The sequence below is a fragment of the Budorcas taxicolor genome, chromosome 23 (assembly GCF_023091745.1).
Source record: "Budorcas taxicolor isolate Tak-1 chromosome 23, Takin1.1, whole genome shotgun sequence".
Lineage (NCBI taxonomy): Eukaryota > Metazoa > Chordata > Mammalia > Artiodactyla > Bovidae > Budorcas > Budorcas taxicolor.
In genome coordinates, this window is record NC_068932.1 from 35562323 (window position 1) to 35589998 (window position 27676).

The window sequence follows — 27676 nt, forward strand, 5'->3', positions numbered from 1 at the left end:
TTTTCCCATCTACTTGCCATGAAGTGATGGGACTGGATGCCGTGATCTTAGTTTTCTGAATGTTAAGCTTTAAGCCACCTTTTTCACTCTCCTCTTTCACTTTCATCAAGAGGCCCTTTAGTTCTTCTTCTCTTTCTGCCATAAGGATGGTGTCATCTGCATATCTGAGGTTATTGATATTTCTCCCAGCAATCTTGATTCCAGCTTGGGCTTCCTCCAGCCCAGCATTTCTCATGATGTACTCTGCATATAAGTTAAATAATATAGCTATATATATAAATAATAGATAAATAATATAGATAGAAAAATCTATAGCTTCCTGTTAATTTTCTGTAAACCTCACTTCACTAAAAAATAAATGCTGTTAGAGAAAAAAAGATGAAAATAGAGCAAAGCAATGAGCACTTTTCAAAAATTGCAAAAACACATGCTAACATGTCCCAAGAAAAATGTTTTCTAAATGTAAATCACCACTACTACAAAAAAAAAGCAAAATAGTACTACAATAAAATACACAATTGAACTATTAAAAATTGAAAGGTGGTGTCTCTTCAACTACTAAGAATGTACATTTTAGCTGCCTGAAGCATAAGAGAAAAGTAGAGTAACAGTATCGTGTAAACAATGCAAATTTAGAATGGGTTTTCTTTTTCAGGGAGCACCCAAACCAATAGCCATTGAACCCTGTGCTGGGAACAGAGCTGCAGTTCTGACCGTGTTTCTTTGTCTACCACGAGGGCCATCAGGTGCCCCTCCCCCTGGGCAGTCAGGTAAGATGAATGAGGCACCATCAACAGTTAAGCAAAACATGTAGCCGGAACAGAAGAAATAAACAACACTACCAGATAGCACAATAAAGATATTTGCAAAGTTCTAATTCAAATTATGGTTAAATTTTATTAGAATACAACTTCTTTCCAAATATCTAGCTATCTGTCTTGCTATAAATTCAGATTTGCCAGTGTTTCTCTTAGAAATGCATGTTGAATATATGTATATTTGTATGTAATATACACATGTATGTATGTATATACACACACACTTCAATTAGTCATTGTAATTACAATGAGTACTTTCACTAGCAGGGTAAGCAAATTCTTGACCCTTTTGGGCAGCTACTTTTCTCCCAGTATGTGTGTCATATAGGTTGCCAAATTATAAATGCAATTAGAAGCTTGCTTCAGAAATATGGAATCTAATTAAGGAACTCACTTGCATGTTTGGAATGTTTTGTAGCATCAGAGGACAAGAGCTTGATGCATCCATCCTGGAACATTTAAGATATGTTCTTGCTGTCAGCAGCAGCCAGGTGCGGTTCATAGACCTGGGGACCCTCTCCTTTAGTTGAGCACAGCCTGCCTTTTCCTCTGATATTCATTTTCCTGCATAAAAAGCATATTTTAAATTTGAAGTAACTCCATGTATCCTCTTAGAGATCTTCTCATTGTTTTGACCATTGTCTATATTGTAAACATGCCCAATGTTGAGTATAACTTGTTACTAAATCAGAAAGTGTGTCTATTTCTCTTTGTACATATCCTCTTCTTTCTGATCACAGTTTCTAATTGTTCTTTCTCCCAATTGTTTTCTCTAAACAACTCTTAGTGAAATGGAAGCTTTTTAAGGGTAAGGGTGATTTCAAGTCTATCTTTCTCATCAATTCCCCTTAAGGGTAAAATAAAATGCAAGAGATGTGGGCAGGTTCTCAGTAATGGAAATTGATGATAAACTCACCTCCCTGCTTCTTTTTCTTTCCTTAATTCCCTACTTAGCTCTGACCTTGCTCCTTACTTTCTCGATTTGTGCCCAACAAGATACAAAAATGGAAGCTACCCTACTTTATAGCTTATATATTTTAAGATATTCATGTAATATAATTTTTTCCATATGGCAACAGAAGATCTCCACCACCTCCAAACTTGTCAGTTATGATACCTGATGATATCTTGTTGTAGGAATTTCTACCCACAGTTCATTTGTAGTTGTTTTATTCAATGAAATAAACCTTCTCGTATGTTGAGTTGAGTGCCTCCCCTTTCTCCTTTCAGAACCACCAAGGTAAAGAGGATACAGTGAACAGAATAGCTAGGCACGGGTCAGATAAGATGGATAATCATAGGTACTGTGCCCAGCTAATGGAAGTATTGTTTCAAGGATGGGATGATGTCCAAAACAAACACTCCACTAATGAAAACAAGTCTCTGCGATATACACCAAGGTTCTTCTAGATCCTTGACAAGACGACGTACTGACAGGCAGAGTGAAGGCAACTGCCAATACTCTGTCCCTTTAACCTTTGAAATCTATTTGACTGATTTGAAAAAGCCAAACAACAGTGGGGACCATTACCTCAGCTGTGTTTTATTGCAGATGCATTGCAATCACTAATGATAATGCTATATTAGATGCATATAGTGCTTTCCTCCTTACAAAGTGTTTTCCTGTTTTTCATGGTTGATCCTTATGACAAGCATGAGCTATAGGTATCATAAAACTCACTTTAGAAATGAAAAGAATTTATGTATATAAATCTCTGTATTCCTATACTCAAGGAATAATTAGCAAGTATTAGAGTACAGAGCCAAACACCAACAAAAATATTTATTACTAACATTCCAGGTAATTTTCTCCTAGGATCTATAGGAGAAAGCTTATTTTTCTGTAATCTACAGCCTGTGTCTTCACAAAGCCAAACATTTGGAGGAGTACTGAAAACATTTGCAGGGTTAATAAAAGTAGACAAAACCTTGAGTTAATTTACCACACTGTTTACAGTGACTGTACATTGAACTCTATTGAATATCTGTGTGCACAATTCAGGATGAGTTTGTTCTTCCTTGAAAAAAAAAAATAATTTTTTTAGCCAACTCTATAGGAGTAGGAAAACTCATTGATTCTACTCTTTCAAAATAAAATGTTGTCTTCTGTCTGCAGTCTATTTTGAAATGCATAAAAGACATAATATTACTAATGGGTCGATAGTAGGATGAGCAGATGGAAGATACAAAGCAAGTAAAGAAATGTTCATTGTAGAATCGAGGTGATGTGAATCCTGGAGTCCACTGTAAAATTCTTTCCGCTTCTCTGTGTGTTTGAAATTTTTTATGGTAAGATGTGGGAAACAATATGTGTTTTAAGAAAAACTCTTGACTTTCTAGGGGTAAAGGTGACAATGCCAATAGAAATTTTCTAATGTTCACATATGCGTTTTCCCTAATCAAGGCAGATGTTGACACCAGTATGCAAACTAAATGACTTATTTTTTTCCCTTTTCATCAAGATAATTTGATGTGTACCTCGTCAATGAAAAGTTATCATAGTATCATCCAGTATTTAAGAGGAAATGCATTCCATTGATAGTTTAGGCACCATATTGGCTCTTCAGAGGGAAATGTTGACATTGGTTATCTCATTGCTAATGTTCAGTTCATCTCATATCTTGACAGGAAGATAAAGATGTGTGCCTCTGCTTATCACAGTGTATAGAAAGCAGTTCATAAATATTTTTGATGATAATGATAGGAGACCTGGAAAACATGACCTTGAGCAGCTACTTCTATCAATGAGACTAAGTGAGCAATAATAAAATGAGCAATTGGACTAGAATCCATTCATTGATTCTCTAATTGTACCACCAGGAGCCTTACGTTCTGAAGAGCCTCCTCCAGCATTTGGTGCAGGGTTAGAGGTGAGAGGGAGTTAAGAAGAAAGTGGAGGAGGAGCCTCATGGACAAACCCCATTCCTACTGTGTAAAGGACAGGGTTCCCAGAGTCTTCTCTTGTCTCTTGGGCTGTTTATGTCTCCTAATGTGAACGTATCTATTCAGTGATGAATAAACATTAATTATTCGATTAAAAGTCCTCTTGCAGTACTTTGTACAGTTTCTAATTTTTTAATCAGGCCCTTTTCTGAAACGTAGCTTCCTTAATGTCAAATGATGCTTTTCATAATGCACTCTTCATTACCATGAATAAAAGCATTTAAGAGAAGGACGAGTTTGAGGATATGGAGAAGGCGGAAGCATCCTGTGAGCATGGTGGCTTTCTCTCAGAGCCTACATGTCAGCACTAACAAATAAGTGATTTGGAAAAAAAGCAAGGGTTAGTTCTGGCCGTCTCTTTTAAGTAGCAACTAGTGGTTGTTTTTTTTTTTTTTTAATTCAAAGCATGGCCTTGTCTTTGGACTTTATGCTCTTTCTACCAGCAGATATTCCAGTATTATTTAGCAAGTAATATTAAACATGGCCCTTTTAGCGTCTGTCTAAAATGCATGGAGTCCCTTCTATGGCTCATCTTAGCAGAGGTCAGAAGGAAACTGCAGATTCATCCTTCAGATTACTCCATTCAGTCGTCTTTTTTTTTTTTTTCCTCCATATAATGCATGTAGATGTTTGTGAGCAATTCTCCCTTTAAGTAGCTTAGAAGAAGAAAAGCAAAAAATACTAAATAGGCTTTTTGGCACTCCAGGTGCTGGGCTAATTAGGTTCCCCGCTCCCTATCTCTGTAAACCTGCTGCTTCATCCTTGTATTTCCTATGAACCACCACTGCCAACCACGCCAGACTCTCTTGGGCTAAAGCAGGATTTCTGCTGTGGACATAGGTACACAGCCACTTTCTCTTGACCTCAGAGTGGTTGAAAGGCTGACGTCCCCATGAGAGCAGGGCATATCAAGTAGAGCAGGGCACTGAACAGCCAAGCATATCACCCGTCACCTTGGAGAGCAAGGTCCCCACGCATTTTAGAGTCACATTAGGATGAAATGTGGACAAAGTAAAGAGAGCTCTTCAAGAGCATAAATTGAAAACGATCATGATTGCTGTCACTTTGTGATGGAGGATGATGGATTTCATAGTTTATGGATTCTTACTAATATGAAGCAGATTAACTTTTATCACTGGATTAAAAATCTGGTGGCCCAAATGTCCACTGCCTGAAAGGAGTTAGGTGCTTAACTTAAAATGTAGAATTTTGCCCTGATCTGGCTTCATGTTTGGCAAAACAAACAAAATGAAAGCTACTGGAAGTTCTAAGGTTTTGAAATTCTTTTCCCTTTAGGCTTTGAAGTTTTGGCAGGCTGACCAGATTATTTTGAAAAATCTAAAAATATTGTACAATGTTTAAAATGACAGTCTACCCACAGTGTCATGGCTAATAATGACAAGAAGAGAACTTTGGGTTGATCAAATGAAAAGAAAGGATAACAAAAAGCAGAACAAGAGGGAAGAGAGCACTGAAGCAGGTTCTTTATATACACTAATTCGTTTAATCCTCTTAATGAACCTGAAAAGTAGCTATTATTATCCCACTTTTACAAATTAAAAAAATATATATCATTAAACTCAAGAGAGATTAAATGACTCATCCAAGGGCCAATACTGCCAGTGAGTGAGTAAACCTGAAGTCAAATTCAAGGCCACCTAGATCTTCAGCAGGCAACACTCTACCTTATCACTGTGTTTCTCTGGATAAAGATACAGTGGGATTCTCAATTGCTTTTCTGGGAAAAGCTTTATATCCAGATGAAGGAGGAAGGACCTGGAGGGTTCTGCTAAGCACTGGGTTTAAGGCACAAGAAAGGTAGCTTTCTCCTTCCTGGTGACTTAATTATAGGAATTTGATAGAATGCAAATATGTACATGCGGCAACCTATCTGCGAATGAAAATATGACTCCATTTTGTAGTAACAACATGGGGCCTGCAGTATTAGGACCACAACTTTGGCTCATATGTGTGAGTTAATGGACTTGGAGTCACAAGTCCCACCCGAAGTCCAGATCCAGCTCTGCCACCAGCTAACTGGGTGGCCAAGTCTTTTCATTTCTGGGTCGTAGTTTTACGTGTATGGAGTGACTGGATTGGGCTTGATTCCTAGGATGGGTTTCACTCCACTCCTCTTGTGCAGTTCTACTATCCATTATGCTAAGTCATGCCAGTTTGGGGTAAGAAGAGCAATCAGTTGTTTCTGAGGAGTAGCTTACCTTGCCTTTCCAGCTGCTCAAGATCAGTTAAGAAACTATATTCCATATATTACGTGTTAGGGAAAAAAGTAGCACCAATCGTTGAACTAAAAAAATAACATACACATTGTGAAGTGAAACTGTCAGTCGCTTCAGTCATCTTCGGCTCTTTGCAACCGACATAGCCCTCCAGGCTCCTCTGTCCATGGCATTGTCCAGGCAAGAATACTAGTGAAGGTCGCTCAGTTCAATTCAGTTCAGTCACTCAGTCGTGTCCGACTCTTTGTGACCCCATGAATCGCAGCACACCAGGCCTCCCTGTCCATCACCAACTCCCGGAGTTTACTCAAACTCATGTCCATCGAGTCGGTGATGCCATCCAGCCATCTCATCCTCTGTCGTCCCCTTCTCCTCCTGCCCCCAATCCCTCCCAGCATCAGAGTCTTTTCCAGTGAGTCAACTCTTTGCATGAGGTGGCCAAAGTATTGGAGTTTCAGCTTCAACATCAGTCCTTCCAATGAACACCCAGGATGGATCTCCTTTAGGATGGACTGGTTGGATCTCCTTGCAGTCCAAGAGAGTCTCAGGAGTCTTCTCCAACACCACAGTTCAAAAGCATCGATTCTTTGGTGCTCAGCTTTCTTCACAGTCCAACTCTCACATCCATACATGACCACAGAAAAAAACCATAGCCTTGACTAGACGATAGCTCAGTTGTGTCCAACTCTTTGTGACCCCATGGACTATACAGTCCTTGGAGTTCTCCAGGCCAGAATACTGGTGTGGATAGCCTTTCCCTTCTCCAGGGGATCTTCCCAACCCAGGGATCGAACCCAGGTCTCCCACATTGCAGGCAGATTCTTTACCAGCTGAGCTACTAGAGCAGTCAGCTAGCCAGTAGGAATTTGCTGTATGATGCATGGAGCTCAAATCTGGTGCTCTGTGACAACCTAGAGGAGTTGGGATGAGGTGGGAGGGAGGTTCAAGAGGGAGGAAACATATGTTTACCTATGACTGATCCATGTGGATGTATGGCAGAAACCAACACAATATTGTAAAGTATCCTCCAATTAAAAAGTTTTAAAAGTTCTTAAATAATTTTATTTAAAAAGTCCTGGACTGGAAGTCCAGTCTGGGACTGGAAGTCCCAGCCTTCCCAGCAGGTTTGGATAAGGCGGATCATTCATCTTGCCACCCTAAATAATTTTACTTAGAAAGTCTAGCTCCCAGCCTTCCCAGCAGGTTTGGATAAGGCGGATCATTCATGTTGCCCTACTTCAGTGAGTAAAAAGATCTCCTAGCACCAGTCAGAGACTGGGGGTCTGAGGTGGATTGGAAGCAGACTCCAGGTCTCCTGACTCTCAGTGCAGCACACAGGCCCCTGAAGCCTTGTTTTAAACTAATTTACATTTTCCAGAAGCTTCTACAGTTTCCTGTCCCTTAGGACTCGCTGTTTTCCTTCCATAACTCTGCCACAGTGTCTTCAAATTACAGAAACACACCTGTTGATCTGACCTTAGCACTCTTTTTGTTGGAGGTAGCTGGAATAAGAAATAAAACCACTGAATTGTATCACACCTTATTAGAACAATCTGTCACGTAGGTTAGCTTTTAACCTCAAGTTCAGACATTGTTTACATCCAGCATATGCGCATGCGTGCGTGATCAGTTGTGTCCAACTCTTTGTCACCCCATCAGCCTAGCCTTCCGGGGTCCTCTCTCCATTGAATCTTCCAGGCAAGAATACCAGAGTGAGTTGCCATTTCCTACTCAGGGGATCTTCCAGACCCAGGGATCAAACCCACATCTCTGGCATCTCCTGCATTGGCAGGAGGATTCTTTACCACTAGTGGCACATCCAGCATTTGGGTCTTCATAAAGAAGGAAGAAACACTGGGCACTCATGGCAAAATAAACTACAAAATGAGGAAAGAGAGCCCAGGGTACAACAGAGATAAGAACAAACGTCTGGGACTATTGTGAATAATATGACTTTGTGTCAAAAAACTCTGATATTCAAAGTAAACAAAATCTACAGGAGAAACTGAATTTATCTTCTTTCCAAAATATAGTTATTATGCATCTTCATTTGTTACATTTATTTATTAAAAAACATGTAAAAATACCTGCTACAGGTCAAGCAGTGCATTGTATGGTAGTGAACAAAACAGAGTCCCTACCCCCATAGATGTTAGTGTCTGTGTGGAGATGCACAGAAGCAAATAACCATGCAAATAAACCTGTAATTGTGAAACAGGTTAAGTTTTGTGAATGAAGAATAGACAATGTTATGAGAAAGAGGTGAAATAAAACTTACGTACAATTGCTAAGCTTGAATATCTTTCAGCAGTAGTAGCAAAATGGTAAACATAGTTATTAAAATATTCTTTCCTCAGTTCTTACCATTGTGTCTCTGTGGTGTTTGACTGTTGAATATTCCCCATCTCACCCCTCCAACTTCTGGAAACTCTCTCTGGTGTTCTTTGCCTCGATCTATCACAGGTGCCTACTGAGAATTTACTTAGAGATAATGGATGTAGAGCACCTCCCATGTGTTCATTACCTACTTCACCAGCACTCTAAGTACAGGTGGGCATTCCCTAAGGATTGGTCCTGAGCCAATTTCTCATCCTTCTCCACCCTCTCTCTTTAGGATGATGCTCTCTTTGCTCATTGCAGGAGCTTTTCAGATGCTAACTCCCAACTCCGTGGATCTTCAGCCATCACTGGATTTTCTCCAGTTTTAGTGTAAAGTCTCTCTTCCTTCCCTCTCTCCCATTACTGCCCCCTACTCCCCTCCTCTGAATTTACTGTTTTTTTTTTTAATTAAATTTATTTATTTGGTTGGGATATGCAGAATCTTTTGTTGTGCTGTGTGAAATCTAGTTCCCTCACCTAGGATCGAACCCGGGTCCCCTGCATTGGGAGCATGGTGTCTTAGCCAACAGACCAGCAGGGGAGTCCCCTGAATTTACTGTTTTTGTAAAGTCCATTTCCGAGTGGCTCAAGTTTGAAACTTTGGAGTTAGCTTTCTTCCTTCTCTTTCTCCCCTTGAACATCCCTGTAGCCACGAAGCTCTTTAGGTTTTACCCCTGAGGAAGATAGAGCAGACTTCCTTCTTCCGTTTTCATTCCCTCCAGGTTTTGCTCGGCCCCTGTTTGCCTCCCATCTGGACTTCTGCCAGAGCAAGGCACAATTCTCTCACTCCCTTTCTCATAGACCTTTGCTAACTTTTCATTGCCTGTTGGAGTGAGTCCAGACATTCACTCCGGGATGTAAGGGCCTCCTTGACCTCTGTCCAGCCTTCTTTCAGGGTTGGTAGGCATGGAGTCCTTGCCAGTGCCCACCAGCACAGCACCTCTGGCTAGTTTGGGGCCCATGTGCAATGAGTTTAACCTCCTGAGCCCTGTTTACTCATCTAGGAGATACGAACAATGACCGGTAGAATGTCTTTATGATTGGAATGCCACCTGTGTATTTCTTCCTGTGATTTCATGTGTGTCTGTCATCTGTCATGCTCACTGTGGTCCCTTGTTCTGAAATGCCCTCTCCCTCTCAGCTGCCGGTGTTCAAAGCCCAGTTCAAATGCCACTTCTTCCATAGAGCCTCTTCAGTTTCCTCCATACAAATGTGACCCTGTGCTCATGAAATCCTATACAGTTTGCATAGGACATGTGTCAAAGTCACCATGTTCTTTTGTTTAAACTTTCCTTCCAGGTATTAAGCTCTCTGAGGACAGTGGTTATATCTCAGTTTATCTTTGGATCCCTTGTAGCCAACAAATACTTTGTACTTAGGAGTTGCTTGATAAGTGTTCAATTAATGAATAAAATCAATTACCCTTAAATGGTAGAACTTCTTTACCGAAACATATGTAGAAAATATGTAGATATATACTACAAAACTGTAAACTTCACTAGGTAAAATGTCACTTCAGGCCCATAATCATTTTTTAATTATTTTTGTTTATTTTTAGTTAGAGTATAATTGCAGGCCCATAATCTTTGATAGAATGGACCTTAGGTTTTTATGATTCATGCAGGAGTCAAGCTACATTCTTAGGGACTAAAATCAAGCCCAACACTGTACCTTTGATGAAAAAATATCTACAAAACTTACTTGTTCAGATTTAAGGTTCAAGAAAAATCAGAATATTAGTGAAAGCTGACACAAAATAATAAAACATTGTATTTTCAATGTAACGTGTACTAAACCTATCATAAAGTTGTTTTATTTTTGTAATTTGGACTTTGATTTCTTTCTTGGATCATAATTTTTTTGCAAAACCATTTTATTTAAGTTTGAAAGAGCACAACTCAGTTCCATCCTTTATGACCAAAAAAATATATATTGAACCTTGTGAAAAAAATGTCCACATATCACTTACACACAGGAAAAATAACCTCACAAAATATATCTGGCAAATAATAAGTATCAGTGTCTGGTGTAGTTGTTCCCATTAACCCCCACCATTAGCCCAATCTACTCTGTGTTCTTTCTGTTTGTTGAATTGGCATCACCCTATAATATATATATTATCACTTCTCTTTCACAGATGAGGGAAATTAATTCATGGGGCTTTTTGGCCTGTGCGCGTGCACTCGTGCTTAGTCGCTCAGCCGTGTCTGACTCTTTGAGACCCTTTGCACTGTAGTCTGCCGGGTTCCTCTGTCCATGGGATTCTCCAGGCAGGAATGCTGGAGTGGGTTGCCGTGCCCTCTTCCTGGGGATCTTCCCGACCCAGGAATCGAATCCGTGTCTCCTGTGCCTCCTGCACTGCAGAATTCTTTACCTGCCGAGCCATCAGGAAAACCGTGTCACTTACCGACACAGTAATTAAGAGATGGAGCCAGAATTTTAAACCAGAAAATTTCACACCATTGCGCTCTTTCCAAATCTTTTTTTTTGCGGGATTGGTGGGGGGGGGTGGGGGCGGGGGTGGATTTGGAGGTTAGCCATGTGCTTTTTTAGAATAGTACAAGCTGGCAAGCCTTTTCTTTTACTGACCAGGGTCACTGTGAAATGACATCGCCTTCGTTCTCCCATTTGAGATATCACAGTTTATTTCTGTACTATTGTCAGTTGAGATAAATTGATAATGTATAAATGAAACAAAGAAGAAAATAAAGACAACAAACTTGAAGAATAGTGAACATGGCTAATTAAACATACTGCAGAAGTGAGTGAAACATCCTAAACATTAACTGATTCAAAGACTTTCAAGATAGAGTAATCAGAAACAAGCTCACATAAAAAGTCAGAATTTATGGACCTGAAAAATGAGACCATCAGCACTGAAAGCATGGTCAACACATTTCTCTCTTTTTCTTTTTCTTCCCACGTGCCCCACCCCCCTTTCAGGTATTTCTAGAAATGACTGGTAAATAATTACTGTAGTCAAAGAGAAAAATAAGAAAAAATATCAACTCACCAAATCAACTTACAAAGTCAAAGGGGAAAATCAAGATTTGTTTGGAATAGGCAAGCTGCCTTTGAAGCAAACAAACAACAAAATAAGAATTTTGTGGGCATGAATAAACTGCAAAAGCTTAATCAGTACCCCTGACCCTATAGGTATTTCTTTTGATAGCTAACACCATGGTGAATATAAAAAATTGCCAATAATAAGACATTTTACTTTCAGCTGATTATGAATTAAATAGTCCTGCATTACATAGGTTTAGGGGAATTTAGCAGAAAGCTACTTCCTGCATTTAACAAGGATAGATGGGTGGCCTGAGTATCATTGAAAAAGACTCTGATGCTGGGAGGGATTGAGGGCAGGAGGAGAAGGAGACGACAGAGGATGAGATGGCTGGATGGCATCACTGACTCGATGAATGTGAGTCTGAGTGAACTCCAGGAGTTGGTGATGGACAGGGAGGCCTGGCGTGCTGCGATTCATGGGGTCACAAAGAGTCGGACATGACTGAGCGACTGAACTGAACTGAACTGAACTGAGTATCAGAGAATTTTAGAATTTTTGGAACTTTGGAAATGGCCTTAGAAATCACTTAGTTCTGTCCCACATTTTGCAGAGGAAACTTGGAGAGCCAGATTTGGGGCGAGAATTGTCTCGGGTTAACACTGAACAGGAACTACAACCAGAGTCTCTGCATCCCTCACCAGGAAGGGACTTTGCTCTTCCTCCTGTTCGTTAAGCCAGGTTGAAAAATATAACCTGGGAAAAAAAAAATAACAATACACTTCTTACCAGAAGGCATACAGAAAGGAACTCCCTAGATCCAAAAAGGAGAATTAAGTAACCTGAGGAAATATATCTCCTTACCAGCAAACTGACAACATGCTAAGAAAACGTGGCTCAAGGGTCCTGGGAATTCTGTCTTCTCATGCAAATGTTCTTCTTAGGACCACTTCAGAGGACCAGTGGTCCCTTAATAAATCCAGTGGGAGTACACCCAAGTTTTCATCAGAATTCTGTTACATTGTTAGCTGATTTAGTCCCAGATCCTACCTTTTACTATCGACCAAAGGTATTTGTGAGTTTGCTATGCCTTAGTTTTTAATGAACAGTGGAGGAACAGGCAGCAGTAGTAGTAATGTGATTCTAAAATAGGTAAATGTTGATTATAATTAATTAATGCCTTAAAACACCAGAGCATCTTTCTCTAAGGGCTCTCAGGGGAAGAGTTAATAGCTTCTGAAAAGTGAATGATTTACCTCCTTTCATTCACTTTCAGTTCAGTTCAGTTCAGTCTCTCAGTCTTGTCCGACTCTTTGTGACCCCATGAATCGCAGCACACCAGGCCTCCCTGTCCATCCCCAACTCCCAGAGTTCACTCAGACTCATGTCCATCGAGTCGGTGATGCCATCCAGCTATCTCATCCTCCGTCGTCCCCTTCTCCTCCTGCCCCCAGTCCCTCCCAGCGTCAGAATCTTTTCCAATGACTCAACTCTTCTCATGACGTGACCAAAGTATTGGAGTTTCAGCTTCAGCATCAGTCCTTCCAATGAACACCCAGGACGGATCTCCTTTAGAACGGACTGGTTGGATCTCCTTGCAGTCCAAGGGACTCTTAGGAGTCTTCTCCAACACCACAGTTCAAAAGCATCAATTCTTTGGTGCTCAGCTTTCTTCACAGTCCAACTCTCACATCCATACATGACTACTGGAAAAACATAGCCTTGACTAGACGGACCTTTGTTGGCAAAGTAAGGTCTCTGCTTTTCAATATGCTCTCTAGGTTGGTCATAACTTTCCTTCCAAGGAGTAAGCGTCTTTTAATTTCATGGCTGCAGTCACCATCTGCAGTGATTTTGGAGCCCCCCAAAATAAAGTCTGACACTGTTTCCACTGTTTCCCCATCTATTTCCCATGAAGTGATGGGACTGGATGCCATGACCTTAGTTTTCTGAATTTTGAGCTTTAAGCCAACTTTTTCACTCTCCTCTTTGACTTTCATCAAGAGGCTTTTTAGTTCCTCTTCACTTTCTGCCATAAGGGTAGTTTTTTAAATTATTTTTTATTGGAATAGAGTAACTTTACAAGATTATGTTAGTTTCTGCTGTACATCAGAGGGAATATCCCCTCTATTTTGAATTTCCTTCCCATTTAGGTCACCACAAAACACTGAGTTCCCTGTACTATAAAGTAGGTTCTCATTAGTGTTATCTGTTTTATATGTAGCAGTGTGTATATCCCAGTCTCCCAGTTCATCCTACCCTCACCTTATTTGCAAATTAGCAGAGCCCATCTGAATTGGGCCAACATCCCTAACTGATGGGCAGCAAGTTCAGCTAAAGCACCAACAAAGCTTAAGAGAGAGCTCATCCTTTTCCTTAAGACCTGGGAGGCTAAATTAGTCCACCAGGCTCCCAGGAGGTGGTTTGAGGAGTTCTACATGGTCCCTGGGATCATCGTTTAGAAGCCTTGGAGGAATACATGGATTTTTGCCCCATGAACCTTCTGTCTGACATAATTTGAACTGAAGCTTGAAGGCTCTAAAAGTCTGGATACAATGACCAAACATTCAGTTCCATTTATTCAAGGAGCCAGGGAAGGATCACCAAATCAATAACATGACTCTGCCATCTGCCTTCCCTTTGCTCACCATCATAATGAAAAATGACTCCTTAAGTGTTCTGTGAGGCAATTAGCTCTGAATGCAGAGCTGTAATGGGGAGAGGCCGAGTCACATTTGTATTCAAAACTTTACTAGTAAAATAGAAAGGAAACTGTTGTCCATATTAATAGACACATAAAGTGTATAAATGGGGTAATTAGGTATTACTCCATTGATGCACATGATTATACAACTGCAGAAACCAGAGATAGGAAGGGCACTGGAATGACATCTGGCTCATCCAACCGCTTGCAGCCACAGCTGGTGACCCTGCCCAGAACCATCTTGGACAGACAGATTTTTTCTAAAGACTTTCCCAAAAGGCATACCCATAACTTCCGGGACAAATTCATTCTATTATTTAACAGTCTTCACACTGCAATTTGATCCCATTTTCTTTTGTTCTTTTTCTTCTTGTTCTCATTTTCCCAGAAATAGAGAGCAGCTGATTGTTTTCCTTATAATCATCTATCACGTGGGTGGTAGAAAGCAGTTTGGAGATCACCTCCCAGCCTTCAGTTCAGGTTCAATATAGGACACCCTGCCTTAGGACTTCCAGCTTAGGTCACCTTATGACTCTTAGAATGCTCTTCAGCCTTCCCAGATATCACTGGTTTAAGAACCTCTCCAAGGGCTCAGCAGGTAAAGAATCTACCTACAGTGCAGGAGACATGGGTTTGAAGGAAATGGCAACCCACTCTAGTATTCTTGCCTGAAAAATCTCATGGACAGAGGAGCCTGGTGGGCTACAGTCCATGGGATCACAAAGAGTAGGACATGACTGAGCACACACACACAGAGAATTCTTTCCCTTTGACAGATGAAGATACCTAGGTTTACCTGATTGGTCTTCCTTGGAATCCAATATTTATTACACAGCAGAACCAATGCTAGAATCCAAAAAGCTTCTCTGGCTTGACTCCTGTTTGTTTTTTGGTGCCTGACCTCTCTCGTGAAATGAACTGCCCTGTTCACTGGTTACTTCCCCACTTTATAGTTCAGTGGAACTTCTCTGCCACTCCTAACCTTTGCTGCCATTCGGCATTTTGTATTTATGCCTGCTACTTTTCTTGCACAAGAAAAGGGAGCAGTGGTTTTCAGTTCATTTCTCTGAGGTTTCAGGGTTATTTTGGAAGCTTCATCATGTCATTCCAAACACCATTCTCATACTCTGTCCCCATTTGTGTTATTTGCAAATATGATGATTTTAAGGAGATGTTAAGTGCCTCCCTGGAGTCCAACATGACTTTTAAAATACCACTTGTTATGGGTCCACCATACCTCTGTCCCTTCGCAAGTACTGGTCCTTCTGCCTGAACTGTCCTCTAATACACATGCCTACCCTTTCCACCAACAGACTTTCTTATTCAGTGGTCACCTCCTCTGTGAGACTTGTCCCCATCTCTGCCCATTTTCAGTCTACTACGTTTTTTTTTTTTTAATGTACTACTATAAAAATTTTGTTACACTGTCCCTGTTCTTCCCAGATAAGCTAAAGGCAGGGATTTCCCCTTTATTTACCATTATATCTCCAGGGGCTAAGTGATGCTTAGAGCATAAAAGAAACACAGTGTATTAATATCTGCCTAATTATTTTCCTTCTTTCTCCTACTTACTCGTCCTTATTGGTGCTAACTTCCCAGAGTCCAGCTCTTAAGCTACCTATGAATTCATACTTCCTGATTGCATTTTATCCATGTGCTTGTTATTTCTACCTTAATATAAATTCATGCTAAAGACTTCTAAGGTTTTTGGTTTTTTGTTTTTTTTTTAAAAGCCTCCTTAATCTCTGGTCTAAATTTTGGCTTGTGAAATAGAATTGAGAACTTTGCTGAAATTAAAATGACTGCTTCGTCACTGCTGACCAGGACTATCACTTCAGCCTTATTCTGGAGGCCTGTTTGTCACAGGTCAGGTTACTCATTTTGCAATATGATTTCTTCTACGTTTGACAGATTTCTTTGGGTGTTTTGTTATTTTTTTCCCACATATAAAAATCTCACTTGGATGATTTGAATAATCATTGTTTGATCATTTCTAAAGCCATTCTTTTTGCCTGTTCTTAAAACTGAAGATTTCATAAGCTCTTCTTCATTCTTGGCGCTTTAAGTAGATCAGAGTCCCTACCCAGGACTCCATGGCCTAGGTGGGTCACCATACGCTGCTTTTGCTGTCCAAACCATCCATATTCAGTCTCTCCTAATCTTGCTGCGCTATATGGCTTTTACATCCCTTGTTGCTGGTTTTTAGATCACAGTTATTGTTAAGACAGATTTTTCTAAGACTTCAAGTCTGCTTTAAGCATATTTTTAAAAAATTGTTTTAATGTGTATTACATTTTATTTTTTAAAATTTTTGGCTGTACCCCACAGCCTATGGGATGTTGTTTCCCTGACCAAGGATTGAACCCTCACCCCCTGCATTGGAAAGCAGAGTCTTAACCACTGGACACCAAGGAAGTCTCAGAGCATAATTTTTTAGCCCTTTATCTTTCATGTAGAAATAAGTCAGTCTTTTTAAGCCTATCTTATGCACTACAGATAATGTTCAGTTTCCCTTTATATCTCCACTGGGTCACTTCAATCTTTGCATTAGTGCTTTTCACTTTCTTTAGAACTTCGGAAACAGCTTTTCTTAACTTTCTCCAATGCTTCAGAAGCATCATCTTTTCCTAGGCTCGGTAAGTGACTGTTAGTCTTTTGTTTATATAATTATTATTATTATTTTTTAATTGAAGGATAATTGCTTTATAGAATTTTGCTGTTTTCTGTCAAACCTCAACATGAATCAGCCATAGGTATACATATATCCCTTGTTAGGACATTCCTAAGTTCCGTTTTATCTCTTTGTGACAGTCTTGTCTGTCCATCTGAGCTTCCCCTCAATGTCCTTTGTCCATCTGCATTAAAAATATATCTAAGAAATTAATATTAAAACAATCCTCAGATATCATTTCTCACCTATCATGCTGGTGAAAATTTATAAGTATGACAATACATTGCTGATGAGAATGCAAACTGGTACAGCCTTACTGGGGGAGAATTTGACAATACCTAAGAAAGCTACCCTTGTACTCTTTTGATCCAGCAGCCCCATGTCTAAGAATGTACCCTAAAATAAACCTCCAGCAACATGAAAATTCACAGCCATTGATTATTTCAGCATTGTTTGCTACTGCTAAGTCGCTTCAGTTGTGTCCGACTCTGTGTGACCCCATAGATGGCAGCCCCTCAGGCTCCGCTATCCCTAAGATTCTCCAGGCAAGAACACTGGAGTGGGTTACCATTTTCTTCTCCAATAGCATTGTTTGCAGTCACATAATATTAAGAACAGCCTAAATGACCATATGTAGGGAAGTAGTAAAATAAATTATGATACATCCACAAATGGAGTATAATGCATCAGTAAAGAAGAATAAGGAAGTTTTCTGTGAACTAATATGAGATTATTTCCAGGGTATATTATTAAGTGGAAAATGTAAATTGCAAAAGGTTACTAGAGTATGCTATCCTTTAGCATCAAATAAAGAAATTTGATCACATATATTAAAATCTACTAAATTTTGCAAAAGATTACAAGAAGGATACTAATGAGATTGGTTACCTACAGAAAGTAAAGTGAGAATGGAGTATAAAATGGGGGAGTGAGAGAGGGAGGAAGAGGGATGAGGACGAAGAGACATTTCTTTGAGTGGACCTTTTTACAAACCTCTGACTCTTGGAAACACTCTAATGTTTCACATACCTAATAAATAAATCAAATTGGGAGATGGAGAACCCAAAATGGAATATGAACAGTGGAAAATGAACTTAAATGCTTTACAAATGAATAGCATAACTACACTGAGGGGATAGGGAAGAAAAGAACAACCTATGTAATTTTGGAAAATAATAGTTTGACTGTACAGAGTAAGACTAAATGCAAAGAGAAAAATACACACTGAACTATGATTAGCACATTTGTTTCTTCTGGAAACAGGGGCCTGAGTTAGCAATTCTGACATAACTTTATGTCTGTGCAAGGATGGCAACCCACTCCAGTATTCTTGCCTGGAAAATTCCATGGACTGAGGAGCCTGCTAGGCTACAGTTCATGGGGTTGCAAAGAGTTGGACACGACTGAGCAACTTCACTTCACTTCAAGGACTGGACAAAGAAGCAAATATGGTGTGGATAATGAGAGCTAATTCTCTCAATTTCAGAGAAAAACAGATACTTACGAGGAAAGTAAGAAGGGTAGAATTAATCCTGTGGTACTGGTATTTGAGGGATCTGCATAGACTCATTCACATACATGTAGATTAAAATAGAAATAGAGATGTGTGTCAGTGGGTTAGTATACATATGTATGTTTCCTAGCTGTGTCTGCTGAGAGGGCCTGGAAGCAGTGATATTTCAGTAGCAGCGAACACTCCTAGCACCCATATCTTGGTTTCTTAACACCATTTTTCAATAAAAGGAACCGGGGCTTTTTGAAGAAATGATTGACTCCAAGGCTAGGAAGGAAGAATGCAGTTGAAATAGAACATCTGATCCCAGAAAGTAAGTGTTCAAAAAATTATAACGATATGTTGAAATGATACAGAAGCCCATGTGCAGGAGCACCCAATTGCCAAAGCTAGAACAACTTGAACAAAAAAATAAATAAGTATAGTATTGGATTATAATAAATTAATAAATTAAATATCTGTAAGTCTACATTAACATAGTTGTGTATACTATTAAATAGTTCTTTATTCATAATTGAATAAATAAATAATAAAATTTATTTAATTTTAAATTAAAATTGAATAAAATTTGTTCAATTATGAATAAATAAATAAGAGAGAAGGGGATCTCTTCCTTACAGTGGAATTTCAGTTAATGAGTATATAGAAAATAAGGAAAATATGAAAATGATCATTAGATAAATACTAGAGTAGTAATTATTGCAGGCAAGAACCACTGATGGAATTAAAATTAATGGGAGAATATATAATATAAACTGTATACTTGCATAGCTTCAAAGTATTGATATTACATAGTCCCATAAGGCATTTATTAATTACAAATTGGAAAATCATACATTTATTATAGAAAACTGTAGAAGACATGACCTTATCCAAATGATCAAGGTTAATATCACTGGTAATAAAGCATAGAAATTGTATACCTCCTGATATACCTGCACTGAAAAGAGCAAGATGTCACTTCCAAAGGGTTCTTGTTAAATGTGTAACACCAGTGTAATCATGAGAAAAGATCAGACAAATTCGAATTGAGGAACAGCCTATAAAACAAACTGACCAGAACTCTTCAAAAGTGTCAAGATCATGAAAGACAAAGAAAGACTGAGGAATTAACACAGATTAGAGACTAATGACTACACGCAGTAAGATCTTGAACTAAATCCTGAGACGGAAATAAAATGTTAGCAGGAAAACTGGTGAAATTTGAATAAGGTCTGCAGATTGCTCAACAGTATTATGTCAGTGTTCATTTTCTGGTTCTGACAATTATACTGTAATTATGTAAAATGTTATCATTAGAGAAGCTGAATGAAGGGCAAATGAGAACTCTAATTCTTTGTAACTTTTCTGTAAGTTTAAAATTATTTCAAAGTGAAACATTAGTAAAAAGCATTTTTCAGGCCTCTTCTTCAAATGGGTCACATGAGCATAGCTCCCTTCCAAAAGTTAACCTACAGATGACAGGCTATATTTTCTCATAGGAATTATATTTACTTGGCTATATGGTTGCTGGGCTAGCACCCAAGAGCTTATTTAACCGAAAATGTATGTATGTCCATTTACTTATAAACTATCCTCAATGTGTTCTAGAATGTAAACTGTTTACTCTGACTGTGTTCTTTGGAGTTTTAACCAGAGAAACAGTGGATTGAGAATAGATAATATGTATTGATGGTCCTTATGCATTTGAGTTCACACATACACACATATGCACACACACAGACGTACATGCACTTGCATACGCGTACACACACACTTAGGAACACTGAGGACTCAGATTTCTCTAGTTATAAATTCTGAAAATGGTCCTGCACAGAATCTAGCAAAGTAGGGACTGGTGGCAGAATGAGAAAAAACAATTGGGGGTTGGCCAAAAAAGTTCATTCAAGTTAAATAACCATACTAGGGAAGTAGTAAAATAAATTATGATACATCCACAAATGGAGTATAATGCATCAGTGAAAAAAGAATGAGGAAGATCACTGTACTGATGTGAGATTGTTTCCAGGATATATTATTTAAGTGAAAAATATTAACTGCAAAAGAATACCCCGAGTATGCTCTCCTTTATGTAAGAAATAAAGAAATATAAGCAAATATCCAGGTAGCTAGTAAATTTTGCAAAAGATCATGCAGAAAAACCTGAACAAACTTTTTGGCCAATCTGCTAGCATGCCAAGAAGCTCTGGCAGGAGAGAAGAAATGTTCAATATGATCATTTTCATGGCTGCTCCTTGAAAAAAATGATTGATCATCATCAGGAGCATCGCTGCTTCTTATCCTAGAAAATGCTACACAGAGTTGCCCAGATAAGGAGCAGCTTAATCACAAACCTGGAGCTTCCCATGTGGCTCAATGGGTAAAGAATCTGCCTGAAGTACAGGAGATGCAGGTTCGATCCCTGGGTCGGGAAGATCCCCTGGAGGAGGGCATTGCAACCCACTCCAGTACTCTTGCCTGGGAAATCCCATGGACAGAGGAGCCTGGCAGGGGGGGTCACAAAGGGTCAGACGCAACTGATTGTGTGCGTGACTGAACACGCATGCACACAATCACAAGTCTGCTCTCACAACTCAGTTGGGAGTATCTTTGACTTTCAGTCTGGGGCTCAGATTTTGAAAGCAGTTCTGTGTGTGTACATGACCTCTCCCAGTCAACAGCCGCATGAACTTTGCGTGCCTCAGTTTCAGCCTTTCAAGAAAATGGGTATCTCAGTCTTTGAAGCTTCTCCTCAGTTTCCAAAGTGAGTCTTGTCTGGACTCCACAGTGTATCTTAAGTCAGGCCATCCCAAACATACCTCCAAATTTAGTGAAAGTCTATCTAGCCATTTCATGATATGTTAACATATAAATGAAAACTCAATGTATGGTATATAAATAACAGAATTAAATTTACTGAGTACCTGCCTTGTACAGTCACTATCTCTGGGGTGTAATTGTGTATTTCACTTTCTTACTACAACCCATAGGGGAATCTTGCCTATGTTGCAGCTAAAGAAACCAAGCTTCAGAAAAGCTTTATACTTGCCAGAAATGTTTTATTTGCCAAAGATTTTAGAGCAAGCAAGTTGTAGAGCTGATTTTAGAGCCGGGTCTGCATGACCTGTATGGGAGTTGCCGCATGTTGCAGTCTCTGAGGTCCCATCTGCCAGTCCACTTGCTCACATATTGGACACAGTGAAAATGTCATGTGTGTCCCTGCGCTAGTCTCTTGAATTGTTCCCTGATCTTTGAACTATGTGCTCATCTTTTATTTTGTCCATTAGAATGCCTTACTCTTAAAATACTAGCTTTTAAGTAACTTGTGGATTTTTTTTCTCTAATTCTGCCTTCCATCTTCAAATCACACTTAATGGGTAAGTTAGAAAGTATAGAACTGCTGATGCCGCAGGAGGAGCAAAGGCAGTGAAAGCTTAAAGCAAGATGGTACTCATTCACTGAATTATTTGTACTTAACACACATTATCATATTTTTGGTGAAAATTTTGAAAATGTTTGAAATAATTAAACAGCTCAAGATCATGCTGAGACTAAGAAGTTCTTTCTATTAGAAACATTCTTAAATTATGTTGACACGGACATGTTGTAATGAACAGTTATAGAGGGTGAAGCTTCTAAAGCAAATGTCATTACTATTATTGATTCTTCTCAATTTAAAAATATTTTTGGTAGGCTATGTAAATGTACAAAGTGAGCAGACACACAAACGCACAAAACTGAGAACATTATTTATTGGATACTTACTATGTGTCTGTGCTGTGCTGTGCTGAGCCTCTCAGTCATGTCTGACTCTGCAACCCCGTGACTGTAGCTCACCAAGCTCCTCTGTCCACAGGGATTCTCCAGACAAGAATATTGGAGTGGGCTGCCATGCCCTCCTCCGGGGGATCTTCCCAACCCAGGGATCTCACCCAGGTTTCCCACATTGTAGGTGGATTCTTTACTGTCTGAGCCACCAGGGAAGCCCCTATGTGTCTGTAGTGGCTATAATAATTGTTTTCTTATATTTTCTCACTTAATCTTGTAACAGTCCTATTACTTAGATGCTGAGTGTGTGTGTGTGTGTGTGTGTGTATTTTACCAAGTTAGGAAAATTGAAGTTCGCATTCTTGCCCATTGTCTATAGAGCTAATACCTTTAATCCCTATACTCTAATGCATCCCTGACAGAGAAATATTAAATACAGCTTAGAAAACTAAGACAGGAAAAAGGCACTTACATGATATATATTAAGCTTACATTTAATTTGCTCTAGTTTATCACTTTAAAAAAAAAAGAGAGCCAAAAGAAAGGAGGAATTTTAAAGAGTGCTTCAGAGATCAAACATTATGTTATCTTTTGTCCCAGAGTACTTGAGATTCAAACCCAAGGCTCCACCACTGCCGATGCACACCCATCTCTGTCTTGTAATTGGTAAATTTACATCATGTGTATCACCACCAGCTTAAGAAAGGCGCAGGTGTCAGTTTCAGGAAATCCTGGGAGTTTCAGGCTTGCTTAGACTAATTGGTCCTATCGATAAAATGCTAATGAAAAAGTACCTCCAAACCTTTACCATAGTACCTCTGAATTCTGACCACAAAGATTCATGTAATTGCCTTTCTGAAATCCCTACATTTTCACACAGAAAAAAAAAATTCCTTAAAAAATAAAGACATTGTTTTTTAAAAAAATATTAGCATTAAACTGGTAATATAAGGATTACTAGAAATTCTAATTGCAAATGTTAGCTGTTTTATAAAACTCAATTCCACTGTTGCATTTTATTAGAACAATAGAATTCCACATTGTCACTTGTTGGCTTTAATGTCATCTTGATTATACATCCAGGGATTTTAAGCAACCAACTGCATAAGCAGTAACATCTCTCTAATGTCATATAATCAGAGGAAGCTTCCATTTATTTACACCATCTTTAGTAGCGAAAGAATGGTAGAGACAAGGTCAAAGCCTGCTTACTGGAAACAGGAGCCTGGCAGGCAGCTTAGGGTTCCTGGTATGCTTGTTCCTCCCTGAACTGGCCCTCTTTCCTCCTTTCCTAGCTCAGTATCATTAGCATAACAGGATCAGACAACTTGAGTTCATTTTGTTCAGCCCTCTGTCTTGTGCAAAGCCCGTCTCATATTTTTAAATATATCCACCCATTGAGACTATCCAGGTTTTCACCGCAATAATTTCCAGATCTTAATTTCCTTTTAGTATTTGGAACGTAGCCACTGCGTGATTGATGTTCATACAAACATACTAGAGCTGATGCATTGAATTGGTTGCTGCTGCCTTCAAGGCTGTTACCTTGGAAGGTTAAATATACCTACTTGAGTGATATGAATCTTGGTATTTTAGAAATGGAGAGGGCTATGAAACTGAAGGACTTCCCTTGTGGCTCAGCTAGTAAAGAATCCCCCTGCAATGTGGGAGACCTGGGTTCAATCCCTGGGTTGGGAAGAGCCCATGGAGAAGGGAAAGGCTACTGACACCAGCATTCTGGCCTGGAGAATTCCATGGACTGTATAGTCCATGGGGTCGCGAAGAGTCGGACACGACTGAGCAACTTTCACTACTACTACTATGAGACTGAAACTCACTCAAGCTCTTGCCATTCCTTGTTCATCTTCTCAGCTGAAATTCATGCTTAGTGTCTATTATCACATTTTCATTTACTCCCCAGCCCACTGTTCAGCAACTATTTCTCTATTAAGTCTGTCCTACTGAGGTCACCAGTGACCCCCATCTCTCTTAATGGGGGCAATTTGGTGAACTATCGCTTTCTGGGACCCACTCATTACCCTGAAAACTTTCTTACCTAGACTGAGCTCCATGCTCATCTTACCTAGATGAGCACCATCAACCTTTATCATAGTGTCCTGAATGTCCAGTACAGCGCCTGACACAACAGGCCCTCAACACTTTAGCTGAATGAAAGAATTAGCGAATGCATTCATGCATTCTGTCCCTCTAATTTTACGTACAAAGACAGAAGCCCTAAAGAAGGCCCACAGTTTGCCCAAAGCAGTACAGCTTATTATTGGCACAAATGGCATATGACCCTACGATCTTCTAACTCCCAAGCCAATTGGTTTCATACCATACTGCCAGTGCTCAAAATAAGTTTTGGCTTCCTCTTTTGAATTGCTTTCAAAGGCTGTGGTATATTCTCTTGAGTCTTCATATTCTCTTAATCGGTGGGTCTTATATTTGGAAACTTCCTAAGGTTACCAAAAGTCTCTGTGATCACCTTTCTCCACTACTCCCATCTACAGATCCCTCACTCTGCAGAAACAGAATCCTCAGTGTTTCTCATGCAGAGCCTGGTGGTCCCACCTCTCAACCTTCACTTATGATGTTCCTTCTCCCAGGAATGTCTTTCCTTTCTCACTCCTCCAATGCCCAAATCCTACTCATCTTGATTCATGTTCTTTCCAAAATAAGGGTTTAACTTATAAAGACAGAGGAAGGAAGGAAATGAGGAGCACTGATTGAGCTAGAGTTTTTAATGTATCTTGTATCGTTTTAGGAAAGAGCTACACAAGATTGGTGGTCAGATGTCTGTACATGTGTGTATACATGTGAACACACACCCACACACACAGCTGCTGAGGACTGAGCAAGTGGAAGAGGGTGAAGGGGCACTGTGATGTTTCTTCTGAAAAAGGAGGTCTCATTTCTCTTTTGCAGCTCACCTCCACTGCTTCCCACCATCGCCACCACCGTCACCAGCACCTCACAAACACCTGCCAGTCCTCCCTGTAGCTATGGGTACTTATCTTATTGGTTGGGTTTCTGATTATAAAGTTAGTATCTTTTCATTTTGGAAAATTTGGAAAAGAGTAACCAAAATCTTACAACTCAGAGATAACCAACAAAAGATATGTTTCCTCTGAGGACCTGAGACACATTTAGATTTCTTTTCATTTTACATAAGTGGTATCATTTCTCAGGAAGTCCTATATTCTGCCTTTTTACTGAATGTTATATAATGAGTATTTCTCTGTGTCATTAAAAATTCTTGAAAAACAATTATAATGACTGTATAATATGGGATTTTATGGATGTATCATAAACATCTTAATTATTCTCCTCTTCTTGGCTATTTATGTTGTCCCCAGGCAGCTGCTGCTGCTCTTTGGCAGGAGTTGGGGGAGGGTAGAGTATTGTAAATAATGCCATGATAAAGATTCTTATGTAAATTCTTTTTCCAAATCTCTGATTACTTCCTAAGGATACAGTATTAGTTCTGAAACTGGTAGGTATGAACCTTTTTTAGAAAGTTTTCAGTAAATATCGTCAAGTTGCTTTTCAGAAAAGTTTTACCAATTTATATTCAGCGAATTGAGGCATTTTGAATGCCATGAAAACCATTGTTTTGAATTATGACCACATCCCTTCCCTAATGAAAGTGCCCAGGTGGCGCTAGTGATAAAGAACCCACCTGCCAATGCAGAAGACATAAGAGATGCAGATTTGATCCTTGGATCAGGAAGATCTCCCGGAAGAGGGCACAGGCAACCCATTCCAGTATTCTTGCCCAAAGATTCCCATGGACAGAGGAGCCTGGTGGGCTACAGTCTATAGGGTTCCATAGAGTCAGACATGACTGAAGTGACTTAGCATGGCATGGGAGATAGGGAGACAGTCAGATTCCACAATCTAAAGATTAGTTGCAATTGACTAGTGACAGACCATGTGTAGAGTCTTCTCTTGTGTTGTTGGAAGAGGGTGTTTGCTATGACCAGTGCGTTCTCTTGGCAAAACTCTATTAGCCTTTGCCCTGCTTCATTCCGTATTCCAAGGCCAAACTTGCCTGTTACCCAGGTGTTTCTTGACTTCCTACTTTTGCATTCCAATCCCCTATGATGAAAAGGACGTCATTTTGGGGTGTTAGTTCTAAAAGGTCTTGTAGGTCTTCATAGAACCGTTCAGCTTCTTCAGCGTTACTGGTTGGGGCATAGACTTGGATTACTGTGATATTGAATGGTTTGCCTTGGAAACGAACAGAGATCATTCTGTCATTTTTAAGATTGCATCCAAGTATTGCATTTCGGACTCTTGTTGACTAGATGGCTACTCCATTTCTTCTAAGGGATTCCTGCCCATAGTAGCAGATATAATGGTCATCTGAGTTAAATTCACCCATTCCAGTCCATTTTAGTTCTCTGATTCCTAGAATGCCAACATTCACTCTTGACATCTCTTGTTTGACCACTTCCAACTTACCTTGATTCACGGACCTAACATTCCAGGTTCCTATGCAATATTGCTCTTTACAGCATCGGACCTTGCTTCTTTCACCAGTCACATCCACAACTGGGTGTTGTTTTTGCTTTGGCTCCATCCCTTCATTCTTTCTGGAGTTATTTCTCCCCTGATCTCCAATATTGGGCACCTACTGACCTGGGGAGTTCCTGTTTCAGTATCCTATCATTTTGCCTTTTCATACTGTTCATGGGGTTCTCAAGGCAAGAATACTGAAGTGGTTTTCCATTCCCTTCTCCAGTGGACCACATTATGTCCATTCTCTACACATGGACATCACCAGATGGTCAACACCGAAATCAGATTGATTATATTCTTTGCAGCCAAGAAGGAAAACCTCTATACAGTCAGCAAAAACAAGACTAGGAGCTGACTGTGGCTCAGATCATGAACTCCTTATTGCCAGATTCAGACGTAGATTGAAGAAAGTAGGGAAAACCACTAGACCATTCAGGTATGACCTAAATCAAATCTTATGATTATACAGTGGAAGTGAGAAATAGATTTAAGGGACTAGATCTGATAGATAGAGTGCCTGATGAACTATGGAATGAGGTTCGTGACATTGTACAGGAGACAGGGATCAAGACCATCCCCATGAAAAAGAAATGCAAAAAAGCAAATGGCTGTCTGGGGAGGCCTTACAAATAGCTGTGAGAAGAAGAGAAGTGAAAAGCAAAGGAGAAAAGGAAAGATATAAGCATCTGAATGCAGAGTTCCAAAGAATAGCAAGGAGAGATAAGAAAGCCTTTCTCAGCAATCAGTGCAAAGAAATCGAGGAAAACAACAGAATGGGAAAGACTAGAGATCTCTTCAAGAAAATTAGAGATACCAAGGGAACACCTCATACAAAGATGTGCTCGATAAAGGACAGAAATGGTATGGATCTAACATAAACAGAAGATATTAAGAAGAGGTGGCAAGAATACACAGAAGAACTGTACAAAAAAAGATCTTCATGACCCAAATAATCACAATGGTGTGATCACTCACCTAGAGCCAGACATCCTGCAATGTGAAGTCAAGTGGGCCTTAGAAAGCATCACTACAAACAAAGCTAGTGGAGGTGATGGAATTCCAGTGGAGCTATTTCAAATCCTGAAAGATGATGCTGTGAAAGTGCTGCACTCAATATGCCTGCAAATTTGGAA

The 27676-nt window shown here is 39.6% G+C and overlaps 1 protein-coding gene across 1 annotated transcript in view; it reads left to right on the plus strand.

Annotated features, from left to right (window-relative positions):
* Positions 1 to 27676, plus strand: part of ATRNL1 (attractin like 1) — a 795857-nt gene that overhangs the window by 668691 nt on the left and 99490 nt on the right. Inside the window, exon 28 of the mRNA XM_052660645.1 lies at positions 656 to 770. Coding sequence (XP_052516605.1) covers positions 656 to 770 — 115 coding nt within the window. The remainder of the gene's footprint in view (positions 1 to 655; positions 771 to 27676) is intronic.